This window comes from Channa argus, chromosome 13 (genome assembly GCF_033026475.1).
Source record: "Channa argus isolate prfri chromosome 13, Channa argus male v1.0, whole genome shotgun sequence".
NCBI lineage: Eukaryota > Metazoa > Chordata > Actinopteri > Anabantiformes > Channidae > Channa > Channa argus.
Window position 1 is genome coordinate 19,817,176 of NC_090209.1, and position 27,415 is coordinate 19,844,590.

Below are 27,415 nucleotides of genomic sequence, written 5' to 3' on the forward strand. Positions count from 1 at the left end.
ACAGAACAGGCTTCTGTGTGAGCAAAGCTCAATGTTGAGGCAGAAATAAACAGAGGAGCAGGGCTGATGAACCACATTATTACAACGCGATCTGGAATAACCACAATATATGGTTTCTGAGTGTGTGATTGCTTAATTTATTTTTTACCTTCATGTATTTCTGTTGTTCTTGTTTGTTTTGAGTGAAAGGTAGTACGATGCTGTCCTTTATCACGTCGTTTCTTCCAACTTCCTACTTCCTACCAGGATGGTTGACACTAGAAACAAATCCAGTGAATAGTCTACTTCAAGGTGAGCTCCTCATGCATTTATTTTCTGTGATGTCAACATTGTTACTGGTTGTTACTAAACTGTATAGCTGCCTACAGTGTATTTGCTGCAATGCAAATTCAGCTTTCTATGAACTGCAGGACTTGTGTGTGCATGTGGGGTCTCTGTGCTATGCTCTTTGATGAGAGTGCATTTATATTTAGAGGACAGGTGAGCAAAATATTTTAAATAATCTATTACAATATTATGATTATATATAAATATTACTATTCTATTATTGGTTCAGTATGTTTTGTTAAATTTTTATTTATTGTTTTTCTCCACATTTTACAGCTCAAGTGACAGAAATGATAAAGACACATCTAATCAGAGTGCACCCAATCATCAATGGAGAACTGATACTGGACTTAGTGGGAAGATTCAGTTTTTCATGGTAACTGTGATTCTGGCTGTAGTGGGATCCCGTGCAGCCTCTCTGGTGGTACTAGAGTTTTGTCTTCGGGCTGTCTCTGGATGGGTTACAGCTGGGCCAGTAAGAAACCAATAATATGATAAACATGTCTATCATCTATCTTTAAATATGCCTCAAATTACATAGCAACACCTGGTAAAAAGAAAAGTCTACAGTTATTTTCTGGATATTATCATGTAATGATGACTAACATTTTATGTTTTGATTCATCCACCTGTTCTATTATTCTTGATCTGCCCAGGAGTCCAGCAAATTTCTACAGCAGCTTTTAGTGCAAAGCCAGTTCTCCCTGGGTTGTGCCCTAAGCTGCAGTTTGTACTTCCTACACGAGGGGGCACCTCAGCGCTGGCTGTGTCTGGTCTTGGCTGCAGCACTGAGCTGGTTCCTGGCTAGCCTGTCCACACGCCTGCTGCACCATGTCATGGTTCTGTATAAACTCCACAGTTCACAACGCTACTGTGGCATTTGCATCAGCCTCCTCACATCAGGCCGCTGCCTGTTGCCCATGCTGTGCAGGATTATCATTGCTACTTTTTCTGTAGCTGTGGTGGCTGCTGTATCAGTCATTAATCAACAGTTTCTCTCTGCCGCAGAGGCCCTCAGGTTTTGGACACCACTGACTATTTGCTATACGTTACTGGTGGTGTACATGCAGGGTGAGAGACTTAAAAACATGAAAATGCATGGTTCAATAGTGGCTCAGACTTTCAGTGAAGCCCAGCATGATATAAATTGACCCATCTCTAGAAATCAGTGATAAATTATTGATAAGCCTGTTGGTTCTCTCTTCTGTTATTGTGATCAATAGTGCATCTGATAGTAATTTAAGCAAGTTTAAACTACTGTACAGATCTGTCCTACATTTTCCTTTTAATGCTGTGCTTTTGGTTCTGCAGAGGAGCAGCACCGTCTTCCCAGCAGCCAGGTTGTCCTGAACACAGTTGTAGTGCGCCTCGGGGGTTTGTTTGTCCTAATGCTGACTGTTGGACACTGGGCCGATGTGTTCCACGTCCTAATGTGTTTCCTTGGTGAGGCCAGCTGTCTGATCCCCAACAGGGATCTACTGGATGTAGCATCCTCACAGGTCAGTAAGTCTCCCTGGAAGCAGCATGAGGGGCTGGAAGCACTTTGTGTCCATTGAGAGCTAAAAACTAGGGCAGAAAACCAACGTGTTCATTAGACTGGGTCCCAAGATGAGACTCAATCCTCAAACTTGTATCCCAGGTGGAGAAGGTTTAAGACCCCCCAAGACAGATTGAGGTCAAGTATTCTCTGATTTGAGATACTAAGCCTACTTTTCCTTTCACAGAGCTTGTTTAGAGAAGAGAGAAGAGACACAAAGTGGATGCAGAACAGATTAAAAAAAAAAAAGTTGTATTCTGTGCATTTATCTTGTTTGGTTCTAAAGGAGTGGGTGCAAATAAAAAGATGGACCTAATGGATTTAAGGGAGATTAGGGGGGGAAAAAAGCACATTTATGAAATATATTTGTTTTGTGTTGTTTTTTTTTATCAGTGGCTCTGTGAATATCTTACATGCAAAGTATCAGTAAACAACCTATCAGTAATCTATGCTGGTTTTGGACAGCAGATTGGTTATACACATATCATCTGATGTCATCTGTCATGTTTGTTGTGGGCATACAGGATGAAGAAGATTTCACAGACTACGTAAAAAGAGAACATCACAGAGGACCAAAAGTACAGCTGAAGACGCATAAATAGAGATGTCTTGGTTTTGGAGCACTTCTTTTTACTGTGGTTATTTTGGGCTTAAAGTCTTATTAGGGCAACATTACGTAATAATATTTTTTTCTACTTGTAGTATGTAGTATTTTTCATTAAAAAATTCTAAGCAATTTTTTATGACCAGTGTGTGATTCAAACTTTCAACCTTGTGAGAAAAAGTTTCCAGTTAACCACAATGTGATATTAGATGAAAGATGAACAAAAACATTAACAAGCAATTTCATTTGTTTGCAGTAAAAGCTGTCTTCAAAAAAAACAACAAAAAAAACGAGACCCTAAGTTTTAACATTATTCCGGAGAATGTCATTATGCATTCTGCAAGTTTTACTGTATGTTTTTTATATTTTATGGTTGTTAAATATTACATTTGTAATTCTAATATTTTCAGCTATGGAGACCTCTTGGATAAGTAAAAGTCGTAAATTAAAACATAAAGAGGATTTGGATTTGTACACCTGAATCCGTTGTTCAGTGTTGGGCCCCATATCTGCCACCTGAGAGATGAAGGTAAAATACTTTCGCTTTTGTTCTAATCAGGTCTAGCTGTGTCCAGTCAGCCCACGCCCCCCCCCCCCCCCCCCACCAAACACTTTTTGGAAGTGGGGGAGGGGAAAAGAACATCACTGCTAATGGCTGCTTTTTAATATAACAATGAGAGGATTGTTTTCAACTTGCGCCCACTGATGTACTGGATAAAATAAAGGTGAAGCCAAACTGAAAACGGAGTTTTTGTCTCACATACATACACGTCTGCTTTTACAGGCGCACACATGCACGGACACGGAAAACATTAAACACCTTTGGGCCAAACGGACCCATATGTAACGCAGCTGCAGACGTTCAGTCACTGCATACAAACCCCAGGCTGGGAGCTGAGGACGCTTATAAACCTTATACTGTCGCATAGCTCATCTCCACATAACTGCTGCACCTATAAATATCATCCCGTTGTCGTCGTGTCTCTCCAGAGGTTGTGTGCTTCAAAAGAAAAGGCAAAATGGCTGACGACGACAACGTTAGTGCTGTAAAGTCACACAAAATGGCGTTAGACAAAGAAAAGACTGTTAGTTGGTTTTACTCTTGACCTTTGCTCTGTTCTTTATTGCGCACTGCTAAAAAAATAAATGTAAAAAAAGTCATTAATCAGCATTATTTGACGCTTTACGCATTGGTTTTTATGAGCGATATTGATGTATTAGCGCCTAGAACTCCTCTCTTTGCCACTTTGTCTCAATAACCCTGCAAACACACATTTTCCTCAGACACCTTAGTCACATTCAAACCACATTAGACGCCGGTATTATGCCCAGGAAATAGCTGTGCCTTTATTAAAAGCTGTGGACTGACAGAAACATATTCCATGAGGGTTTTTAATATGCAAGTCCAGTCATTCCGTGACAAAAAAAGAGGCTTGTGAAAGGACAGTGGGCACATTGCATGGCGGTCCAGTTTCCAAGATAATCCACGTCTGAAATGCACTGAAGAGGACATTTGGATTTGGGGTCTAGTCGATCCACCAAAGTAGGAAATTGTACTCCAATAGGTTTATTGAATTTTAACTGAATAAAGTTCCACATCAGGGCGGATTCAGTAGACACAGGGAGGACGATCTCCACCAGCAGCCGAATTTGGTGAAAGTGTCCTCTGCAGTGACTGAGCTGCGGTTTTCGCCTCCTCTGGAGATTTGCAGACTTCTCTGTTCTCATCCGATAGGCACGCTGCACGCATGCGCCAAGCGGCGTTGCGTGTCCTCAGTTACCGCATCTTAACGCAGGCGCACTTCTGCCTTTCTGCAAGCTTAATATAGTAACAAAAGCAGAATCGTGCTGTGGTGTAGTAACAGAGCTCCTCAGAACCTCACAATAAGTTAGAAAACGTCTTCCAACATGCAGCTCCAGGTTTGGCTAAAATGTACTGAGGAATTAATTTACTAAAACCCAGTTCACACACCGTTTTTTTTAGCCAACACATGGATTTATTCCGTATCCACCTTAAGCAAGTGTCATAAAAACAGGGATACTGTTTCAAGGAAGCACATAAAAGTGCAACTTTTATTTAGCCCTCATCACTTCTTATCACCACCGACCTCCCGGACCTTTGGACATTAGTCCAATTATCTCATGTTACTTATTAGCTTAAAACAAAGCTTAGATCAGGTCAAAGTTCCTGCTACTGCCTGTCTGTGCTTTTGAGCAGTCCACTAGTATCAGGAAATTAGCTTTATTTCCCCTGGCAGAGTTCAAGTATCACAGGGAAGAGGCAGACAGCATGTTAATAAAGAATCAGACAGTTTTTCACGCTTTTCATAATGTTGTCTCTTGTTAGTCCAGTGTTAAACTGTGGCAGGTGTCTCTCAGTCAGCTAAACCTAAGATGTTCGTCACATTCGAGTAATATGTATTTTTATCTTAACAGATTGACATTGCTGTAAATATTAAGGTTTCTTTACAGTGTCTTAGTTTCCAGGGTATCTTGATTAATACAAACTTAAGCATATAGCAACATTATTAACAACTTCAGTGCATCTCCATCCATTCAAAGTCTGCGAACTTTACTATTTTAAAAAATATATTTTATCATTTGCCATTTGATGATGTCTTCACAAGGGTTGAGATAATTTTTGTGATATTTACAGCATATGATTCACAAAAACCCATTTTTTAAATTAACACTTTCACTATACAGAGGTTCTAGCCTAGAGGGTCCTCTGACCTTTCCAGGCCCCTGGTCCTGTGCGGTAATCCATCCATGCATTAATCTATCAATTTTTGAAATAGGTTACTCTGTTCTGGTACACAGAAGGCTGGAGCCCATCCCACCACACCCTGTAATTATTTGTGTTCCAGTGTGACTAATGATTGACACGATTAACAATTAACAGCCTGGAGGGAGCAATCTTGAATGCACCTTTGTTGTTTTCTGAAAATGCCTTTATGCATTGATAAAATAATAATAATAATAAAAATAACAAACTAGCTTTAATTTGCTGCATGTAGACCTCCTCACCTTGCCATACCCATCTGATGGGATCGTCCTGTGAGTCAAAGCTTCTCAGATGTCAAATCACCAACATTCAACCAGGGGTTTTCTTACGCATGCGCAGGGGCGGATGACTATCTCATCGGGGAGAAAAAAGAAGTTCACACACAAAGCCACGCCTGCGCGGTGTGCCTCTCATTACAAGCGAAGTTGCTGCATCTTTTTAGGAAGCTACATGCTTTCTTTCGACACCCAAAGGTCGCATGGTGTCAGGGACGCGCCTAGTCACGGGAACAGTCCATAGCGCGTTCACGAGGTGCAAGATCGCGCTTTAACAGTGAAGAGTATCAAACAGCGTGCGGGGATCCAGCCTAATGGTTTACATAGGGTCACAACGACTGATCCATGATTTGCGCCGAGTGTTTTTCCTCTTGTCCGGCGGTTATTTTGCAGACCTTTTCTGTTTTGCACGGGATAAAAACTGACACAGCAAAGTCATCTGTATGATCGGGGAGCAGGAGCACACAGTATGGTCCGGGAAACCAGACATTTATGGGTGGGAAATTTACCCGAAAATGTGCGAGAAGAGAAAATCATTGAGCACTTCAAACGGTGAGTAGCAACATTAATGGGTGATATGAGCGTGCGTGTGTGTATTTGTGCGTGTGTGTGTTATCTTATAACTACGAGTGCACGGCTAGCATCTCTCTGTTGTGTCACATTTTAGTAAAGTCGGGATGAAGCAGGAGGTTCCCCTGTAGCAAAGTCCCATTTGGCAACTGTGCTGTCAGCTCATAAGCAACAACACCGCGCTGCATTTTGACTGAGATTCTAAAAAACGAAAGAAAACTGTCTGCAAACACGATCCAGCCGCCGAAGTACTGAACATGTGGTTTTGCCATTTTGACACGGCTTGTAACTTGTTAGCCTACTGATAACTTTACCTGTCCAGTGGTGCGTTGTGTCTGCACATTCCCACCAGGTAGCAATTTCGACTTGTAAGCAGGCTCCTTTTCCATACGAGATATCACACAGTCCGTATGTAAACAAACTTCACCTGCCGAGCCGCTAGCACTATACAAGAAATGCATTTATCAGGTTGCATCGTTGGCACGCAGTGCGAAGTCTATCGGCGTGTGTTTGTGGCGCCTGAGCAAATGGGGATCCGGTGTTTCACTTGACTCTGCGACTTTCTCAGGTCACTTTCTCCCACCAAACGTGTGCACGGAGAAAGGTTAATTACCATATTCATCAGTGTGCACTGCAGCTGGTCGGATATTTCTCCGTAATCTAACACAAATTGGTGAAGCCCCAGGGGTGACGGGACATTACAACCCGATCCACGCTGCAACATTGTTGCGAGCTGGCTTTGATTGAACACGGTGCCTTGTGTTAACTGATATGCAACATTGTAACACCGCTCGTGCTGTTTACTCTGTGCGCGCCTGAACGGAGAAAATGGTTCGTTGCCACCGTAGAACCGCGTTGTTCTCCCAGCTGCTGACTCGCACAGCCTGCAGCGTGATCCGATTTAAGAAAAATCAGTCAACATATCGATATGTTTCACACTATATCGAAGCTGCGCTCCATCTGCGCCTTTTGTTTTGGGCTACTGGAGCAGGCTATACGCATGCACTATTTATGGGCTTTTAGCTCTTTGTTGTCTTGCCTGACCGGACGAAAACATTATGTAATATAATATCATTAAATATGACTTTTTGTGTGTGTGGCTATCACGGCTGTCTATGCGCTCTCGCCTCTCTCTTTTAGACTGTCAAGGAAATCGCAGCCCGCCTCTCCGTGCATATGTGCTGGAGAGCAGACTGCTGAGAACATCATAGTCTTCAGCACCTATACAAGAGGTTTCTTACCGTGTAGGCGTCGCCATATCGGACGAAAGCTGCTAAATTACCAACATAACTCATACATGTCTGGAAGCTAAACGCGCATTTGTTCCCGAGCAACCCCCCCAAAACATGCGACTGTGTAAAATATAGAACTGATATTCATGAATGTGGCGCTTTGCGCCCTCTTGATCTTATTATTTACGCGAATACGTGCAGCACCTAAACCACAAATATGTTTCATGCCCGGTTCATGCAGACTTGCACAACGCACAATAATGAGCTGCCTATATACAGTTTTATTTTCATTAGTCTGTGCAGTGATGTGCGTAACGTTGTGTTTGGGGGATGGTGAATGACAGTATGTCATTGCAGTAACCGAAGGGAACGGTGGCGACCAGTGCCGTTTAGCACGCTGCCTCAGCTCCAGCGCGAACCCAGAGGTAGTCGCAGCATGCAGGTGCATGACAACCCAATGTGTGATAGAAGTCAATGAAGATGGGGGACGGCAGAATGAGTAAGCAGTGTGAACAGCTTTTCTAAAATGGCGTCGGAGGCTGCTCAATGTTGGGAACTGACATGCCAATAAATTTATGGGCACCCTGCTGTCTCTATCGGAGCGAAAATACACCCCCGAAAGATTTTTTATTTTTTTTGGGAGGGGAGGGGGAACTGTGCGCATTAAGATGACGGAAGGCTTTGTGATCCTATAATCTGATCTGTACAATAATCTTACAATCAGCTATTTCAAGGAAATGTGATACCAATTTTGCCCATATCTATTAAACAAAATTATTATATATTGATGATTTAAATTTTAATATATCAACGGGAGGCGTAAAGTAAGGATAGTTTGTATGTGTGTGTGTGTTCATATATGTATGTATGTATGTTACTCCTAGTGAAACGGGAAAATTCATGCACAATGGATTTTTCTAAACGCACAGAAAACATCAGGAAATATCTCACATGCTTAAATGTTGCCCAAACCTCCTCTGTGCTCTTTCTAGTAGCAGTGAGCACTTTCCTCCTAGAAAACATGCTAATGTATGAAAATATTTGCATTTATTAACATACATGTGCCGAGGTTTCAAGTCCAGTTGCTGGGTTACTGTTGCATTGTAAGAAAGCACCACAGAGAAGGGGGGAAAAAAAAGGAGTGGCAAACCCACCTTAACTCCCACCAGTTCTCAGACACACACACACACACACACACACACACACACACACACACACGCACTTACTGTAACTGAATTCAGCACAATGTAGTTTGAACAAAGGTGTCATCATTTGGAAAGCTGTATATAAAAATGAAACAAACCCCCTCTTTGAAAGTTCACCCATTATGATGTTTGCAGTTTAAAACCTGGTGATCAGCATGTTTTTCCTTTTACATCCTCTCTAGATATGGACGTGTGGAGAGTGTCAAGGTCCTGCCCAAGCGGGGTTCAGAGGGTGGAGTCGCTGCCTTTGTGGATTTTGTGGACATTAAAAGTGCTCAGAAGGCTCACAATGCTATCAACAAAATGGGGGACAGAGACCTGCGCACTGATTACAATGAACCAGGCACAATTCCTAGTGCTGCCAGGGGGCTGGATGATAGTCTGTCCTTAGGCACTCGTGGCCGGGATGTATCAGGGTTCACAAGGGCGGCAGGGGGGGTTGTGTATGGGCCCCCCACGTCGCTCCACAGCAGAGATGGACGCTATGAACGCAGACTAGACGGGTAAGTGGACAAAGTTTCTCTGAAGGCAGGGGGGACCGTGATTTCTGGTAAACACCTTACCTCCAAGCATCTTTCCATCATCTGTTCATTTACTTGTTTGAGGGGTTAAAGAGGAGCAAAAGCGTTCATGCTCAAGAATGATATCTTGTAGGGATCCCCTCTAAAGTTCTCAGAGCGTGACCAGCGCTCCTGGATTCATACTTACAGGTAACCACCAAGATTAAATGAAAGCGCTTTTGCACACAAAAAGTATTTGTAACCTGAATGAATAGTTAGCAGTTTAAATGGCTGTTGGGGATTATCTTTGTGAGCTTAAACATCTTTGTGAGGCGGATATATCATTTGCGGAAAATGCGGGGCAAAGATTGGATATCGTCAAATTTCCCAGGATTGTTGGAGATTGCTGGTGAGAGAGAGAAAGGGAGAGAGAGTGGCAGAGTGGGAGAGAGAGAAAAAGAAAAGAGAGAGTGGTCCAGCTGCCGTCCCTGGGATTCCCCTAATCTGGAGTTACGTGCCCTGCTCGGTGGATTAAAGTCACAATTTTTCCTCATGTAACAAACCAACCAAGCGCACGCATTACATGTATAGGACACCATTGTTTGGATTAGTTTAATTTGGTTTTCAAATATCATGTACACTGCTCTCGTGGGCTGGAGATCTTTGGATGACCTACACAGGATATTTATCCCCTACTGTTGGATTAACACTGTCCAGACACCTAAAGGATATGCTATCAAGCTAAAGGTATGGGTTACTTTCTCGGTTCTTTGCCTTTGCGTTGTTGTGTTTGGAATTAGGCATTACAAAGAGTAATGCTGCTGATCCAACTTAGTAGAAACAATTAAACGTGAGCAAATGACCTTTTTGTTTCCTGCAGTTTTTTTTGTGGAGATTATTTTTTTATTTTTTATTTCGCCAAGTGAGACTTGCAGCTTTGCTTAGGACCAACACGGACAGTGTTTGGATTGTACAAAGCAAAATGAATGCTGTAAATCGTGACTGGAAAGTTGTGCCATCCTTCCTACGGGAGCTTTATCTCATGTCTGTGGATTATCTCTACTTTCTTGAATGTGGAACTATAACTAAACCTTGGATACAATCACATGAAGACTCACAAAACTATGCTGCAACCATAAACTGCACTACACATGGACTCAGCCCAGGTTTGAACTGCCTTTTTAAAGGATTGACAAACAGACATGAGCATCTGTGAGCTCCAAACTGAATGTTCTCCAACCTGGGAATGAATAAAGAGCTAATATGAACAAGAAGCTGGATTATTGTTAAGAGACGTCTTTATTCCTAATCTGTTATGGACATGCCATTTTGCTCCTTCTACCAACGGAATTTCACAACTATACTGCTGTGCTCATTCTGACCAACATAGAATATCCAGGACTGCTCAAATTGAAATGCAAGACTTCATTTTTTTTTTTTTTACATCTTTACCATTGTTGCCATGGTGGAATCAACAGTGCATAACCTACTGAAAACAGACTCCTGGATATCACATATACTTTTTTTCACTGAAATTAGGTGCCAACATTGAGTTTTCTTTTTTTTTTTTTTTTTTTTTTCCCTCTATATGTTTGGATGGATATATAGACTCAAATTGACATTTTCCAGCATGAAATGTCCCTGACGTGGATACATACAAAACCAAGTTTGTCTTCTTTCTTTGAATGCAACCGACAGACTCCAGCTCATCTATGCACTTGAAGTCCCCGGCCCTGAAGATGTGGATTACATTTTCTAACGTGAACAATTTTGCTTCAGTTTTTCTCCCCCCCTCTTCTCAACGGTTTTGCTCAATTTTTTCTGCTCACAAAGTTCTATCTCCCTAGATTGTATTTGGAATAATAGGTCAAGTTACCACTCTCTCAAAAGGTTGGTATGTCCTGCCCTGTGTATTTTAGCTGTCCTCTCTAACCCCCTAGTTTGAACCCCTGTCTCTCTCCATTTTCCCCACTAACGGAAGTAACTGGAACATAGATTTACTATTACTGCCTTTGTGTCTGTATTCCAAAATCTCTACCTTACCTTGTATGGTTTTTCTTTCTCTTCCTCTCAACTGACCCCACTTTTCAGCTTCTATTCCCTGCTCTCTTAATGATGAATAGATCCATATTTTCACTGTTGATGAGTGATAAAAGTAAAATATTTCCCTTTTTTATAAGCAACACTTTCGCAGTATAATACAAGCATCGGGAAACAAACATGAAGATTTAAAAGAGTGAAACATTTGTCACATACTCATACTTGCAATATGTGCAGTGAAAAGCGGGGGATGGCATGCTCTAGAGGATGTATTAAAAGACAAAAACACTGTACAATGTTACTACTGCTACTAAGAATGAAGGATTAGAAAAAACTAAATTGGCATGTACTGCATATTTTACCCAGTGCCTTTTTAAAAACCTTTAAGATTAAGAATAAATAAATATAATAATAATCACCATCATCATCATCATCATCTAACTAATTTAGGCTCTCAGAAAGACATAAAAATGGACCAAAGGATCACTTGACTAATTAAAAACCTAATGTATGTATGTGTATATATTCCAGCTCTAATAACTTTTGATCCAGACATGCAGTTTTCAGTTTTAAAATTTCTTAAGCTTTCATTCTTACAATGGGAGAGTAGAACGTAAATACTTTAAAACCCACAACCCTGATGCAACTGTGATAGAAATCTAATGCATTTATTGCTATTTTTGAAGCATTTCAATCATTTACAAATATGCAAAATGAGAGACGTATGACATCCATCCAAGACTCCTGACTGGATTCACACTCAAGATGCCACCGCATCTTGTAGTAGGTAGAAATTAGTCAGCAGTCAGATTTTTCTTAACCATTTATACTGTGTTTGCCAAATCAACATGCGGACAATGATCCACTGTGGCGAACCTGAACTCACGGGATAAGCTGTAAGGACAAAAAAATAAATAAAAATTATACTGTGTTGTTTATCCCTGTTGCAGACAATATTATACAAATTAAGAACTACTAATAGTTTACAGAATTGTTGCATCAGTTTAGTTTCTTTCAACTAGGCATTTAGTGCGCCAAGTTAACCAAAATGAAACTTTCACAATACAAAATTTACAACCAAGTTTCCAAAGAAACTCCTGTGTCCACTTAATTCTGATAGAAAACTCAGTTCATCCTGTTCAATTCTGGTTCCATGGTTTGTGCTTTAACGTGCAGGGACAGCTGGACGTGCCGGAGCTGCACTGTTAAATCGCAGCTTGCATGTCAGAAGGATATTTAGCAACGAACTGCTTATAACACTTTATGAAATTATGAATCAACTTGATACAAATGTATTGCTCCCAGATGACTCTGCCTCCACATAAGACTGCTGCTGGATCGCATCCTTATAATTATACTATTCACGTAATCTCAAAACAGTTGATGCGCTTAGCATGCACCAGAGCAAGCGGATAATCAAACTCTGATGGAAATTCTCCCAAAAAAAGTCTAACTGAATTATTTTTATGCTCCATGAATTATGTAGAACCTGTTTTGTGTAAAGTGAAATTGAAGGCTATCTATTGAGCAGTGAGCCTGCACCACCAAATTAGCATTTTCGCGAGCATCTAGGGGTCAAGGTAATCCATCAATGTCAAAGCAGACATTGTTATGCCATAGATGTTATTCATGAGTCCTGCATACACGATTAAATAAAATGTAAAAAAAAAAAAAAAAAAAAAAAAACTGAAACTGAATTTGCCCCTGCTATACTGTATGTAAAGTACACTGAAATACAGACCTAGTGCTTTCTTATTGATCCTCCACATCCAGGAAAGTGTACATTCTATGAAGTCGGTTGTTCTTGTGTCCCAAGGCATTAATTACCCCCATTCATGGTATAATGTACTATTAGTATCTTTAGGTCATATTTATATAAACGGGTTTACAGTGAAGATTGCACAGTGACTAACCCTTAAAACCATATACCCAGGCAGTAATTGTGTAATTTGGTGAAGACTACAATTTTGCTCAGTTACAAATTATAATCCCTGTAATCTTATATCCTTGTGAGGGGTAAAATTATAATGTCTGGTTGGAAAAGTCCTAATTATTTGGCATAAATGGTAAAGCTTAGAAGATGAATGCAGTCTATCATGGTCTTCCCAACTATGGCTTTAAAATGCAACTGTGAATATGCAAGACACATTATTTTTTAGGTGTAAAGGTCAGGTTGGACATTTTAAGAATCTCATCCTATGGATCATTTACCAAATTGCATTTCAGAAAATCACTGGGCATCAGTGCTGCAGAGGCAGTCACTTGTCATATCTTCAGAGAAATGGCAGCAGTCTTCTCATAGTATCATCCCATGCTGGTTTCTGAAGCTCTGTTAAGAATCCAGACAGGTTATTTCATTAACAGTGGAAACACTTCACTAACCATCTTTCAAATGTGTAAAACACTTAAAAGTTGCTACATCATAAATGAAAGGAGAACATTCAATGTTTTGCAGTTACTAATTACAGACAAGTGCTTGATTCACTACATTTGTAGCACTATTAAGAAAATACCAACAAAAAAATGCTGCCAACTTCTCTTTAATGAGATAAACAGTTTCAAAAGTGTTTGTTGCAAATGTCTTTGATTTACACTTGCAGATCTTTGTTGGCATAGACAGTTTGGCGGTACGCAAGCCAAGCAATCACAATCTGGGTAGGCACAGATGTAATCAAAACATCTCCTATAGCCCAAATCAATGAAAGATCCAAAACACTGTATGCCTCTATTAGTTATTAGCACAGAAGATTTGTGAATCCTATTCAAGAATTAGTGGACAAGTAATTTTTTTAAAACATAGAATACATTTTGGATAATGGAGATTTTCTTTCTTCATTTAACACAGCTATCTAAGCTGGATAGAAGACATTATACACTTCCAGAGCGAGAAAATGAAGGTCTGAAATGGTACCAGGAATATAGGACCCACACGCCCAGACTCAAACCAATACTGTGATAGTTAGATAATATCGACATTAGTGCACTTGCCCAACAGGACATCACGCACATTGGTTGGTTTTCTTACCTTTGTTACATCATTTCAGGATTGAACACTAAACTGCCTTTAGGGTTAAATTTAAGAGCCTTTGCCTATGATACATAGGTTACTACTACTATGAATATCGTATTTGTTACCATTTTAACATTTCAGGTTTGCTTCCCAATAACATCTGGACAAGAAATAAAACACATCTTATTTTACTTATCAGTATAATGAGGACGTGTAACTGCTGTTTTATTAAACCATATTCTGCCCTGTGTTGGAACATCACGGCTAATTTGCTGATTATAATTTGATCTGAATTCAAACGGTGGTAATTACTGTCCTGTCCCGTTCATTACAGGCACTTTGGTAATATGACTGCTGTAATGACACAGCAGTCGTATTACCAAATTAAATTCTGATTGCTTTATTCAGTTCAAGTCTGAACACATTGTCCTTATTTGGTAGTACTATCATATGCTTTGTAGAAAGATGCTTTGAAGATCTCTTTTTTTTTTTTTTTTTTTTTTTTTTTTTCTGTTCAGGAGAACAAGTGGTGTCAAACTGTGCAACATTTTAAACAAAAGACCTGTCATAAGTCTCCTCTAAAAACCTTCAACAAAGACTCAGATGAATGAAAACACCCTCAAATAGGCATATTCTTTTTAAAGTTACCAGATGTTACACAACCAGAAGGACTTGACAGTCTATAAAGACATAATCTCTCCTTTAAGTCCTTTTAAATCTTCATGCAAATCTGTTATATCCTACAATTAAACACTGAAATAAGCTTCAGATTTCTGTTCTGTTAAACACTGGATCCATGGCTTTTGCTATTAAAGCTCTCCTTTGTGATCTATGTTGATCATATTTTCAGTATAAAGTTGTTGTATTTTTCCTTGGTATTTCTTGGAAACTATGCTGGATTTAAAGAAAAGGCAATTTTTTAACAATCCCTGTGTTAACACCTCAAAGTTCATAGAAGTGCATGAACGACAGATGCCAGCATTTTTGTTGGTATGGTTCACAAATTGAGCTGATGTATTTAATTTCCAAGGACGAGATTGAGAAAAACATGCGAGGCCTAATGTTTAGTTGTCTCAACTAATAATTAAACCCACTTGTAGTTCTGTTTGAAGGCAGATAATGAAATCACCCTTCACAAAACCCTTTAGTGCGTCTTCCCATGTGTCTAATTAAGACAACCCCACCAGACACACCTGATCATTTTTGTCTACTGTCTACTTACAGCTTTGTATTGCATCTTAAGTGTAACTGAAATGTGATGTTCTCTCTTCCTGTCTGTTAGGACTGCTGAAAGTCGGGAGCGGGCATATGATCACAGTGCCTACGGTCATCACGAGCGTCCTGGTAGCAGTTTCGACCGCCAGCGGCATTATGAAACAGAATATTATCGTGATGCAAGAGAGAGGACTCTAAGCACACCTGGTAGTGGATCTGGTACCTCAAGTGGAAGCGGTACAACAGTTTCATCAGGAGTTGGTGGAGCCATTGTTAGCGCTGTTGCTGGCAACACAGGAACAAGTGGATCAGCAGTGGGTACGCCTGGAGGAAGTGGGGGATCAACAACCAGTGGGGTCGGGTTCTACCGCTCCCACAGCAGGAGTCCTTGTCGCTTTGAGACACCAGAACCTCGCTATGAGTCTCGTGCCAGGGAACCCTTTACTTTGGCCAGTGTGGTTCACAGGGACCTTTACCGGGAGGACAGGGGTCGGCGTGGAGAGCGCTCTTACCGCCACAGTCGTAGTCGGTCTCCACACTCAACGCATTCACGGAATCCCTCACCTCAGAGGCTGGCAAGCCAAGGTTCGCGTGCTCCACGTTCTCATAGTGGGTCAGGCTCTCGCAGTCGCTCCTCCAGTTCAGACTCGGTCAGCAGTACCAGCAGCAGTACGAGTGGCAGGTAAGTGAGTTTCTACCTCTGTGCATGACTGTGACAAGTGCTGGACAGAGTAAGCCAAGTACAGTTTTTCTGAGGTCTGTACTCTGGAGGCTTTTTAATTACTATACAAGAACATTATTTGAGGTTTCACAAAAAACATCATTATAAACCTTTCTATTGAGGCGGCATAGCCATACATAGATGACTAGAGCTGCAATGATCTGAGAATTTTCTTTGAGATTTTTGTTTGCTCAATAGTGATTTTTTCCAAATGACAAATCTGTATTCTCAAGGTTGTTAGCTGAGTAGTTGACTGCTGATAGGAGTCAAAGTCTGAAAAATGACTTGTTGCATCTAAGGCCTCTAATGACACACTTCTTGTGTATTACGATTTGATCTGAATTGATTTATTGCTGCTGTTTGTACTTTGGAATGATGTTAGGGTCCACTGTGCATCTTTAGAATCAAAAATCCTCTCCCGGACACTATATTCCCCACACTTTGTCTAAGAAATTCCTTCTGAGGTACTATACGTTTTTATAAGTTTAGGAATAAACTGAAAAAATCAGCGTTACATAGCTAGTGAAGTCTATCACGCACCTGTAATCTTACATAGCATTACCGTCATTGCAATCATAAAACTGATAATGTAAAAGGAAGGATGTTGTACTGGCATGCTGACCAATGTCTATCAATACAAACAGTGCCTTGTTTTTCCTTTAAGGCGAGTCAATACGGTGATGGCTCTGTTTTGAATTTGACATGCAAATTAAGCAGCTTTTGTCCACTACTCAGTGCTGCCTTATTTATCGTCATGTTTTTGTCCAGTTTGTTGTGGCGCACTGCTCATTATTAGGTGATATTGTTGCATGCATAAATGACCCCCCCCCCCACACACACACACACAAAAAAAAAAAAAAGGTAAGGTAAATAACATGCAAGAGAGTACTCCAGGTAAAATAAAAAAAAATAAGCATGTCTGTCCATGGAATTTACTCCACTCCACCCACCTCACCTCTGTCCTGCTGTTTATTTTTGTTTAACTGCATCACCTTTGCACACAGCTCTGATCGACATGTAGCGACACATGTGGTTTGATGAGGTAGTGCTATGGAGGGAATTTTAGGAGACGGCTGCTATATTTTTCTCACTGCTTACCTCAGTGTATGGGTAACGGTTGCCCCCCCCACCCCCCCCTCCATGAAATCCAGTTGGAACTGGAAATTTCTGGCCAGTGCTGGCTGCCTGCCCACTCCCACAGGCCAGGCTCCGTCAGCAGCACTTCCGGGAGTGTCTGAGCACAGGAGGAGAAAGTGAGAGGGAAACAAACAGCTGAGGGCCTAGAAAGCTAAGACAGGCATGGGAATGGTTTGAGAAAAAATGTGCGTGAAGCATTTGCCACTGACAAATCCTTTTATACTGATAGCCAGATGCATTTTATAAATATAAACTCGAGAGAAAGGTTTTGCCTTTCTCCTCTTCAGCTGAGAGAAATTGTGGTTTGCAAACAGTAGAAACACATTTATACAAATTCATCACAATGCGTATTAAATGTGACATGTGCATAATACTTGTTCGCTCTAGTAAATAAACTAATCCTCCGATGACCAAACATTTTTATCACCCTTTTCGGATCAGTCTTTGTAAAAAAACAAACAAACAAACAAACAAAATCTCTTAGCTGCAGTTTGTGCATTGAAATGTATGTTTTAGCATATCGTCCCATCAATAAATAATTTAAGGCAGAACATGTAGCACACACAGTGTAGCATTGCACAAAAACAAATCAGTTTGTTAAAATTGGAACACATCCATGGGAGATCATAATGAGAGGAAAAATATGAATGACTGTATTCTGTTTCTGTTTTGCCACAGTGATTCTAGCAGTAGTTCAAGTGATGACTCCCCAGCACGTTCAGTGCAGTCTGCAGCTGTCCCTGCTCCCACATCACTTCCCTTATCCTCCCTTGACAAGGATGAACCACGTAAAAGCTTTGGCATCAAAGTCCAAAATCTTCCTGTGCGATCTACAGGTTAGTTATAGGGCCGTCCTTGGAGCTTTTATGTGAAGGAATAAAACCAAATGTGTGTATCCCTTTAGATATTGAAACATTTTTTTGAAAGTCAACACTATCATTAAGGTTTTTTATAGCATACATACTTGCTAAACATTTCATCTGTTTACTATAGATACAAGCCTAAAGGATGGTTTATTCCATGAATTTAAGAAACATGGAAAGGTCACATCTGTTCAAATTCATGGAGCATCAGAGGAGCGTTATGGGCTTGTATTTTTCCGCCAGCAAGAAGACCAAGAGAAAGCACTTGGAGCATCAAAGGGAAAGCTGTTTTTTGGCATGCAAATTGATGTGACAGCCTGGAATGGCCCTGGTAAGTTCTGATCTATAGCTACTGTCGCAAATGTGATAGTTGGTAAAATGCAAAAGGTTAAAATGAGAACTTGATTTTCAGAAACGGAAAGTGAGAATGAGTTTCGCCCCCTCGATGAAAGGATAGACGAGTTTCACCCAAAGGCCACGCGAACTTTATTCATTGGAAATCTGGAGAAGACAACCACTTACCATGACCTGCTTAACATCTTTCAACGCTTTGGCGAAATAGTGGTAGGTTAATGTTGTGAAGTGGTTGAGAATCAGTTTTGTTGTTTGAGATTGCCATGCTTAGTGAGAGTGCACTTTATTTTTCATTACTCCAAAAGGATATTGACATTAAGAAGGTAAATGGAGCCCCACAGTATGCCTTTCTACAATACTGTGACATTGCCAGTGTCTGCAAGGCTATAAAGAAAATGGATGGGGAGTACCTTGGTAACAATAGACTAAAGGTAAGAATCATCACGTTCATTTAAATTTTCCTTAATCTTCTACCGCATTCTGAAACTATACTCAGGATAATAAATTACCATATTTGTATAAAAATTAGTGTAAAATTATGGCAATGTGACAATCCTTTTTCAGCTGGGCTTTGGAAAAAGTATGCCTACGACCTGTGTTTGGTTGGATGGATTAGCATCTAATACAACTGAACAGTTTCTTACTCGTCATTTCTGCCGCTATGGTCATGTTGTCAAGGTTAGTCTGTGTATTTTCTCCATTATAGCTGCCTATTGTTTACTTTCTGGCACATTGGGACACTATTTTCTTTCGTCTTCCGCAGGTTGTATTTGATCGAATGAAAGGAATGGCCCTTATCCTGTATAACAACATTGAATATGCACAAGCCGCTGTCAAAGACACAAAGGGCTGGAAGATAGGGGGCAGTAAAATCAAGGCATGTGAAAAATAGTTTAGCTCTGGAATTGTGCCTTGTAACATTACATTCGCAATGCCTGACAGGCTATAAAAAAATTATTATTATTATTTTTTTAGGTGGACTTTGCAAATCAGGAAAGTCAGATGGCTTTCTATCGCTCAATGCAGGCATCTGGCCAGGACATACGAGACTTCTATGATATTCTCTCCGAAAGGAGGTTTGTTTGCCTAATTTTACTCCACTTTTTTCTAACCTAAAAATGGTTGAATTTCATAATGATGATTATTATTCATTGCTCTTTTGGATTTGTTTTTTGGCAGGGATGATCGGCGAACTCAGTATGAATTTCAACCTGAAAGACAATATTATGAAAATGTGCGAACACCAGGAGCATATACTGAAGATCCACGTCGTAAATACTCTGCTAGAAGTCGGGAGTTCTACACTGAATGGGACCCATATCAGGGAGATTATTATGATCCACAATACTTCGAAGACCCTCGGGAATATCGGGAATACAGAGCTGACCCTTATGAGCAGGACATTCGCAAATACAGCTACTTGCAACGGGAACGTGAAAGAGAGAGGGAGCGCTTTGAAACAGATCGTGGACGGGAGCATGGAAGGAGGACCATCGAGCGTAGCCAAAGCCCATCTCACATTCCAACTCGTCGTCCTGCTAGTCCCACTGCATCTCCTTCCCTCTCCGAGAGGATACCTAGTGATTCAGACCGCCGAATTTGCTGTCGATCATCTGACAGAAGTGGTAGCTGCAGTTCAGTCTCTCCACCCAGATTTGAAAAACTTGAAAAGGCACGCTCTGAAAGGTATAATAAAACTGAAAAACTCGAAAAAGATCGGGTTTTTGAAGTTGAAAGAGGCAATCTGGTTGAAAAAGAAAAGCGGGCTGGACGTAAAGATCGAGGGGAGAAGGACAAAACTGAGAAACACAGGCTTAAGAAGCTCAAAGTTGCCTCACCCGTTATCCAGTCATGTGAGACAGAACCTGAGACTGAAAGAGATATTAGCCCTGAATCTGTTCTTCGAAGTAAAAACAGTAAAGTCCTAAAGGAAAGCTTGAGCAAAGGAAGGTTAGACCTTCTCCCCTGTGTTGTACAGCTAACACGTGTTAAAGAAAAGGAAGGAAAACTGATTGGTCATACTGTCCAAGAAAAACAAATACAAAGAGGTGGGAGTGACAGTCCTAGATTGGCGTCACCTTCGGCTGACCAGAGGAGTCCTCCATTCCGCTCAGAACCACCAAAAGGTGATATTCCTAAGCACGGAAAGGTTCCCAGAGACAAAAATATGCACAGTTTAGTGGAGGTTATTGACAAGGATCCTAAAATCAAATCCAAAAAACATGGAAAATCTGAAATCGGATTTGACAGTGGTATTTCTGTTGATATTAACCGTTTAGCTGCAAGAAAAAGGCGGTTTGAAGACTCTGGGAAAACTGATCGACAAAAGAGAACGAATGAGGAGGACCTTGGGAGACTGGGAATTCATAAACCATGGAATAATACTAAGGAGACAGATTTGAATAAGAACCCCTTGATAAAAGGGATGCATAAAAAGGAGCACCACAAGGATAAGGGTGTCCGATTGGTTTCAGTTGGCAGTCCCAAAGATGGACGAGACTATGAAAGGAACTCTGAAGGTCTTTGTCTGGAGCGGCAGTCACAGCTGGGGGAGCTGCCTGAAGATTCTACAGATCAGTTAGATTCTTCTTACCTTAAAATGGATTTGGAGGGGTCAAAAAGTGAAAATAGCTCAAGTCTCACAAAGCTGTCTGATGATGGCAGTCTAGATTTGGATGAACAACAGAAACTTGTTTTGTCTGTAAACGAACAAGGGAGAGGAAAGTGCAGGGATTCTGATGATGGAGACGAACACTTTGTAAACATTGATCAGACCGATATTTGCACAAAACAAACTGAACACAATCGATGGCTTCAATCCAATCTTGGTGATCCTGATAAGTTAGTCAAGTTTGAAAACCCGCAAAATATTAAAACTCATGACTTTGATTTTATCATGCGTGATGTTGGAAAAACAATTCCGGACGTGGCCAGTGATGACTTGTCTTCATGTAAAAGAAAGAAACTGGAGAATTTTGACTTTGAAATACTCACTGGAAAAAGAGAGCATCATTTTGCAAGTTCTCAAAAGTTGAATGAGGACATTTATCAAAGTGTATCATCCTCAGTAGGAACTGGCCACTTTTCTGTAAATGAAGAGGATGAAACAACCCACCTCTCTGTATCAGGTATAAACAAAGAAAGAAAACCCTCTCCAACAATGGATGACAAGTGTTCACACACAGAGTCAATCAAAAATAGTTTGGGACTGTCTTCCAAACATTTTCAGTCTTCTGACACTGAATCCCCAAAGCTTAAGACAACTTTGCTTGGATGTGATGAGGAGTTAATGCAACATTGGGAAAGAAGAACTAAATCTGATTCACTTAGAATGGAAATGACATTCCCAAGTGATATTGCAAAACGTCAAAGCATCCGCAAACAACTTGGCCAGGACTTGGAGCCTGGTGAAGTTCAGTCCGATTCGGATTCTGATGACGACGACGATGATGATTATGATGATGGAGAAAATAAACACATCCCTTCTAAGTCCAACAGTTCCCTGTCTTATATCCTAAGGGACCGTGACGAGAGGATGATGGAACTGAAACATTCAGGCTCTTTGGAGAAGAATAAGTTTTATTCTTTTGCATTAGATAAAACTATAACTCCTGACACTAAAGCACTCCTTGAAAGAGCCAAGACGCTGTATTCCTCTAGAGAAGATAATTGGTCATTTCTTCCTTCACGCTTTCCAACCTCCCATAGTTGTTCAGATAAGGACAAAGTAGAGCTAACACCCCGACCGATTCCTTCCTGGTATATGAAAAAGAAAAAGATTCGTACCGATTCTGAAGAAAAGCTACATGATAAAAAGGAAGAACTAAAACCCCAGGACCAAGAACGCCAGGAACTTTTTGCCTCTCGCTTCCTGCATAGCTCAATTTTTGAACAGGATTCCAGACGCCTGCAGCATCTTGAACGCAAAGACCAAGATTTAGAATGTACAGTTGGTAGGCATTTTGCTAAGCCAGGTGCCACTGAGGCACAGCCCGAATTTGGTGGGGGTGACATCACACAAGAGCCAATGGGGCTATTCCACAGTCGGTTTTTGGAACTTCAACAACAGAAGGACAAGGACCATCCCCTAACTGAACCTGAGAACAATGTGGTAGTCACAGAGAGTAAAAAAGATGAAGTGGAGAATTCTGATAATGTGCCGTCTGATAAGATATCTGACCCATTACAAAAGGTTGATTGCAAATCAGCCAGCCCGCCACTACCTTTGTCTGCTTCACCATTTGTTCCTTCCCCTAAAGAAATGTCCCCAGAAAAGAAAGACGTTTTAACTCCATCTACAGATCAGCCTGTGCCAATTGTCAAAGAAGAAAAAGTAGAGCCAGTTCTTAAGATGTCTCCAACTCATTCTCTTTATGTGGAAGACATGAAACAAGTTGTTCCTAAACTAACCATATCACCTCCACCTGCCCCTGCCCTTACAGAACCAGAAAAGGAAATGGAAACACAGATAGAGTTGAATGAGCTCAGAGTGAAACAAAGTGATGGAAAATTGGCAGTGGAACATAATCCTCTAGTAGAAGATAAGCCTCCAACTCCTGGTGGATCCCTTAGTGGGTTTTCAAAAGAAACAGAAGAATTATCGTACCCTGACTATCAAAAAATAGAAGAAAAATCTGAAATTATAAAAACTGAACTTAAAATGGAAGTCCAGGAACAGAAAGTCTTTGAGGAGTCTCATAAAACTGAGACGGATAGTGAAGCATGTATGCCAGAGCTACAGGCTGAAGTAAAGCCATTACCAAACCGAAGACAGCCCAAGAATAAAAGGGCAAAACCTCTGTCAGTTTTGCATATGTCACAACCTTCCCAAAATGTTGCCACTGAGAAACCTGCAATACGAAAAAGTGAACGGATAGACAAAGAGAAGCTCAAAAGGGCCTCATCCCCTCGAGGAGAAGCAACAAAAACATCATTTGAGTGTAAAACAACAGCCAAGTCACCAAGTCATGCATCAGATTCTGAACAAAACCTTGAGTCAAGTTTGATCCATGGGAGGACACGTCGCAGGAATGTAAGGTCAGTGTATGCAACACTACATGAAGATGACCAAGCTAATAAAGAGGTAGTTGAGCCATCACGCTCCATGCGTAAACGTGGTGCTGATAAAGAACCAGTGCAGCAAGATGTTCAAATTCCATCTACCAATGCTAGGCGAGGTCGTCCACCTAAGCGAGCTGTCAAACGAGGTGACGATGCATCACTATTAAAAGGAGATCTGCAAAAAAACATAGATGACACAGAGGTCAAAGAGACCACAAGTACTGCAGAGATTGTAAAATCCTATGAAGGATGGCGATCACCTCGCACCCAGAAAGTGCAACCAATGCAGCTACCTTTACCTGCTTCAGTTAACAAGAAAGGAAGTAGAATAGACAAACAAACCGGAAGTGCTACACTACTGGATGAACAAGCTGATCTTGTAAGTCAGGATGAGTCAGAGCCTAAACCCAAAGCTGACTCTGAAGCATTTGGAAAGTTATCAGAAATGGGGGAAAACGCAAGCTCACCACTGCACAAAAAGGAAAAAGATTCCAAAGATTCTCTTGTAAAGAAATCTGCTGATATTGAAAAAATGGACCCCAACTGCTCTGAGAGGACACAACAGCTTGAAAACAATGTTAAAGTAAAAACACCAAGGTTAAAAAGAAATGGCAAGCAGATCACTGAAGAAAAATCTCACACCTTAAAAAATCTTGAGATCCGCGTAAGCGTTGATGACGTAAAGGGTTTACTTCGTTCAGAAGAGGAGTCCATGTCAGTAGAAGCTCCAGTTATTACAAAAAACAAGACAGTACTTCAAGGGAATGAGGAAGCAAAGGTGGTAGCCCTTCCAAAAGAATTGAATGAGTCTGCAAAGGAAAAGGAAGAAACTCAAGGGGAACCTGATCTTCCAGCTGATCCAGCTGCTGCTCTCTTAGCACGGCAAATGGAACTAGAACAGGCAGTTGAAAATATTGCCAAACTTACAGTTGAGCATCCTCCCCGGCCATATAAGGAACCACCTTCAGGGCAACCTACCATATTGGCTCCTGTCACAGTGGAGCCAGAAGTCGAGGTTGAGCAAAAGCGAGCAAATCCTGCAAGTGAAACTGAACTTGCAGCTGCTATAGATTCCATTACAGCTGAAGAAACCTGTGCAGACACAGATGGGTTCACAGCTGCTCCTACTTACACTGCCCTTATTCCTACCCCTGAATCCTTGATATCCTCCTCATCCAATGAGATTATGGAGCCTGAAACACACATGGTAATCAACAATATTCTTGCAGCAGACTCCGATGATGGTCCTCTAACACCCAGCCCAAAGGGCCCAGTGGCAGAATCTAAGGCGGCTGAAGATACCCGTTTACCTGAAACGCCCAAGAAAATGGGTAAAGTTAGAGCAAAAACCCCAAAGAAGTTGAGAAGTCGCAAAGGTACACCTAACAAGAAAGATTCGGCCGAAGAGGTTTCACAACCAGAGCCCTCCCCAGTCAAGTTACCTGAGTCAATCCCAGACGATCCAGAAACCATTAATTTAAAAGCGGTTACCGTTACAGCTGGGGTAACTGCAGCAACCTCTGTGGTCACTGCTGTTGCAACTTGTCGACGTGATGTTACAAGTGCTATAACTGTAGACACACCCAAGGAAGCAGAACAGCCCGAGGTTGAACAGCCTGTACCCAAAGAATCTGCCTTTCATTCAGGCACAAGCAACATCTCCAGTTGTAAAAAACATACTCAAGCATTAGACCAGTCTACATCTATTATTGCTTCTGCTCCTGCTGGCCCACAAGCTGTATCCCAGTCCAGTGGATCTCTACTACGTCCTCCCAAAGTGTCGCTTTCACCGGAGTGGCCTCAGAGATCTGACGAAAGCAGAATCTATGTTGCTCCTTCATGTCAAGTCCCAGTGGTAACTCCTTCTGTACCAGCATCAACTGCTCTTGGAACTCCTTCAGCAAATCCCCCGATGCCCCCTGATACAAAGGCCTCTGATCTTGACCCTGGTTCTAGTACATTAAGAAAAATTCTAATGGAACCTAAATATGTGTCTGCATCGAATAGCAATTCTATACCAACCACTGTGGTGACATCTGCACTGTCAGATCCCTTAAGAATGTCAGACAATAAAAATCCTTGTCATACAGTGGGTTCGAGACAGTTACATCCCGAAGACAGTACAACTTTACCCCCACAGCCCATACATCACAAACCATCTCCACTAACAGAATCCCAGCAGAACTGTGGAGAAAAGCCCCAGCATACAGTTATATCTCCAGCTACCTCAGTAATAAGTCGGATTCCTTTGCCTTATGATACAGAGGAAACGCCACGAATTTCCCTAAGCAACAGAAGCATTGGCCTATCTATGCCCAAGCAAAAATTTAGATCGAATTCCAATGAGAATAACCGCTACCATGCCATCGACATGGTAGAAGATGGCACCAGAGGCCGCTCAGTTGTTGAGACAACTTCTTACAGTACAGGCTCCAGCCCTGGTCTTAGAGTCAATACATCAGAGGGTGTTGTTGTTCTGAGTTATTCAGGTCAGAAAACCGAAGGACCTCATAGGATGAGAGCCAAAATTAGTCAAATTCCTCAAGCCAGTGCGGGCGATATAGAGTTTCAGCAGTCTGTTTCCAAATCTCAGATAAAACAAGACCCACTTATGCCATCATCCCAGTCACCTACCCCAAAAGTAGGCCCAAATCCTACAGCTTATGGACACACGGGGGTTCTCTTGACTGGCCAGTCTTACAACTCCCAACCTGTCATTTCTAGTACCAAGAAGGAGAGTCTTGGATGTGACAAATCTGATGCTCCATATCACACAGGAGTAAAGATTTTCCAACAGCCAGTCAGTTCTGCACAAGTCTTGATGTACAACCCAGCTGTGATACAGCAGCATGCCAAAAGAGGACTGGGGACAGAACCTCTGCCAAAGAAGATGGATATTAGTCCAGTCATGAGTCCACACCATCCATCATTATCTGGAACTCGAATGAGCCCGAGCTCTGGCATCCCAACTGACCGGTCAGCTCTACACCTCAAGCAAGAACCCCAGTCTCCACGAACAGCTGTTCCGTCCCCCTCACATTTTGTCAAAGCCTGTCCTTCAAGCGGTTCGCCTATAGGAACTTCTGTTGTTTTGGGTCATGGCATGTCATCAATGTCTACTTATCATTCCAATATGCATCACCCACACTCAGAGCAGTCCTCTGTCATAATTCAGCCTCACAGTGTCACCCAGTCAGTGGCACATGAATCCAGAATAAACACCCCACCGATGTCTGGGATAAACTATGGAAGGCGAGGTGACTCCTTGCCTTCTTCCCACCCAGGGCCTCCACAGCGCTCCAACACACCACAGCCTAATGTCATTCGAGATATGGTACTTCAGACTCATTCAAGTCCCCAAGGGTCATTATCGAGTGGTGGGAGCAACAGTTTAAGTGAAGAAGAAACCAGACACTTTAACCAAACCCTTAGTAGACCATCAGTGCCCCAGCTCCAGTCAGATGTAATGATGATTCATAGTGATCACAGAGTGCTTCACCCAAGCATTCGGATGGAGCAGTACAGAGACATGCACCAGCGCATCCTCATGCACCATCCTCAGCAACTGGGAGAGCAAACTGCAGTAGAAGCAAGACAGTCACGCACCTCAGAGACTGGGACAACATCTTCAAGCAACATCTCAGAACCTTCAAAGAGTCCTATGCCAGGGAAGGGCATTGAACTTTCAACAAAAGAATCCATGAAACCACTAGAAGGAAAGCTGATACATCCACCCGCCAACGAAAGTAGAATCAGAGGAGTTCATGCATCTAGTCCTGTCATGGTGTCTCCTCACTCTCATGGCGTTCAGCTAATGCATCCAAGAAGCGCTGGCTCCTTTCCAGTATACCGGGACATGCGGGGTTTCCCATCGCAGTTTCCAGGACATCCTTCATCAGGACACAGCCTGGCTAACCAAGGCGTTATATCTTCACAGGTCACTTGAAATGCCATTTTCTTTATTTATACTTTAGTGTTT

General features: G+C 41.6%; 2 protein-coding genes and 1 long non-coding RNA gene across 4 annotated transcripts in view; 2 read left to right on the forward strand and 1 right to left on the reverse strand.

Moving 5' to 3' along the window:
- tmem82 (transmembrane protein 82) lies at positions 1 to 2,602 on the forward strand. Its single transcript, XM_067525762.1, has 6 exons — positions 1 to 291; positions 411 to 480; positions 604 to 802; positions 984 to 1,398; positions 1,639 to 1,826; positions 2,389 to 2,602. Exons 1-6 carry the CDS (start codon positions 198 to 200, stop codon positions 2,464 to 2,466), a joined length of 1,044 nt encoding a protein of 347 aa, XP_067381863.1. The 5' UTR covers positions 1 to 197; the 3' UTR covers positions 2,467 to 2,602.
- LOC137139064 (uncharacterized) lies at positions 570 to 7,820 on the reverse strand. 2 transcript variants are annotated; one of them, XR_010916262.1, is made up of 2 exons: positions 6,413 to 7,820; positions 570 to 1,893 (listed from the first exon to the last, which is right to left on the reverse strand). It is a non-coding gene; the product is annotated as an uncharacterized lncRNA (long non-coding RNA). The 2 variants fall into 2 exon arrangements; XR_010916261.1 differs by lacking the exon at positions 6,413 to 7,820 and adding an exon at positions 5,496 to 5,644.
- The window catches only part of spen (spen family transcriptional repressor), a 24,906-nt gene continuing 3,289 nt past the window's right edge, over positions 5,799 to 27,415 (forward strand). The window contains exons 1-11 of the mRNA XM_067525753.1: positions 5,799 to 6,080; positions 8,718 to 9,038; positions 15,368 to 15,982; positions 17,837 to 17,994; positions 18,152 to 18,352; positions 18,434 to 18,585; positions 18,681 to 18,806; positions 18,940 to 19,053; positions 19,139 to 19,252; positions 19,351 to 19,451; positions 19,555 to 27,373. Of these exons, the coding sequence (XP_067381854.1) occupies positions 5,998 to 6,080; positions 8,718 to 9,038; positions 15,368 to 15,982; positions 17,837 to 17,994; positions 18,152 to 18,352; positions 18,434 to 18,585; positions 18,681 to 18,806; positions 18,940 to 19,053; positions 19,139 to 19,252; positions 19,351 to 19,451; positions 19,555 to 27,373 (9,804 nt within the window). The 5' untranslated portion in view covers positions 5,799 to 5,997. The remainder of the gene's footprint in view (positions 6,081 to 8,717; positions 9,039 to 15,367; positions 15,983 to 17,836; positions 17,995 to 18,151; positions 18,353 to 18,433; positions 18,586 to 18,680; positions 18,807 to 18,939; positions 19,054 to 19,138; positions 19,253 to 19,350; positions 19,452 to 19,554; positions 27,374 to 27,415) is intronic.

Coding starts and splice junctions, on each gene's coding strand:
- tmem82 (XM_067525762.1), top strand. CDS start 198: ATGCTGTCCTTTATCACGTCGTTTCTTCCAACTTCCTACTTCCTACCA. Junction 481..603: donor CATTTATATTTAGAGGACAG/GTGAGCAAAATA, acceptor CACATTTTACAG/CTCAAGTGACAGAAATGATA. Junction 803..983: donor GATGGGTTACAGCTGGGCCA/GTAAGAAACCAA, acceptor TGATCTGCCCAG/GAGTCCAGCAAATTTCTACA.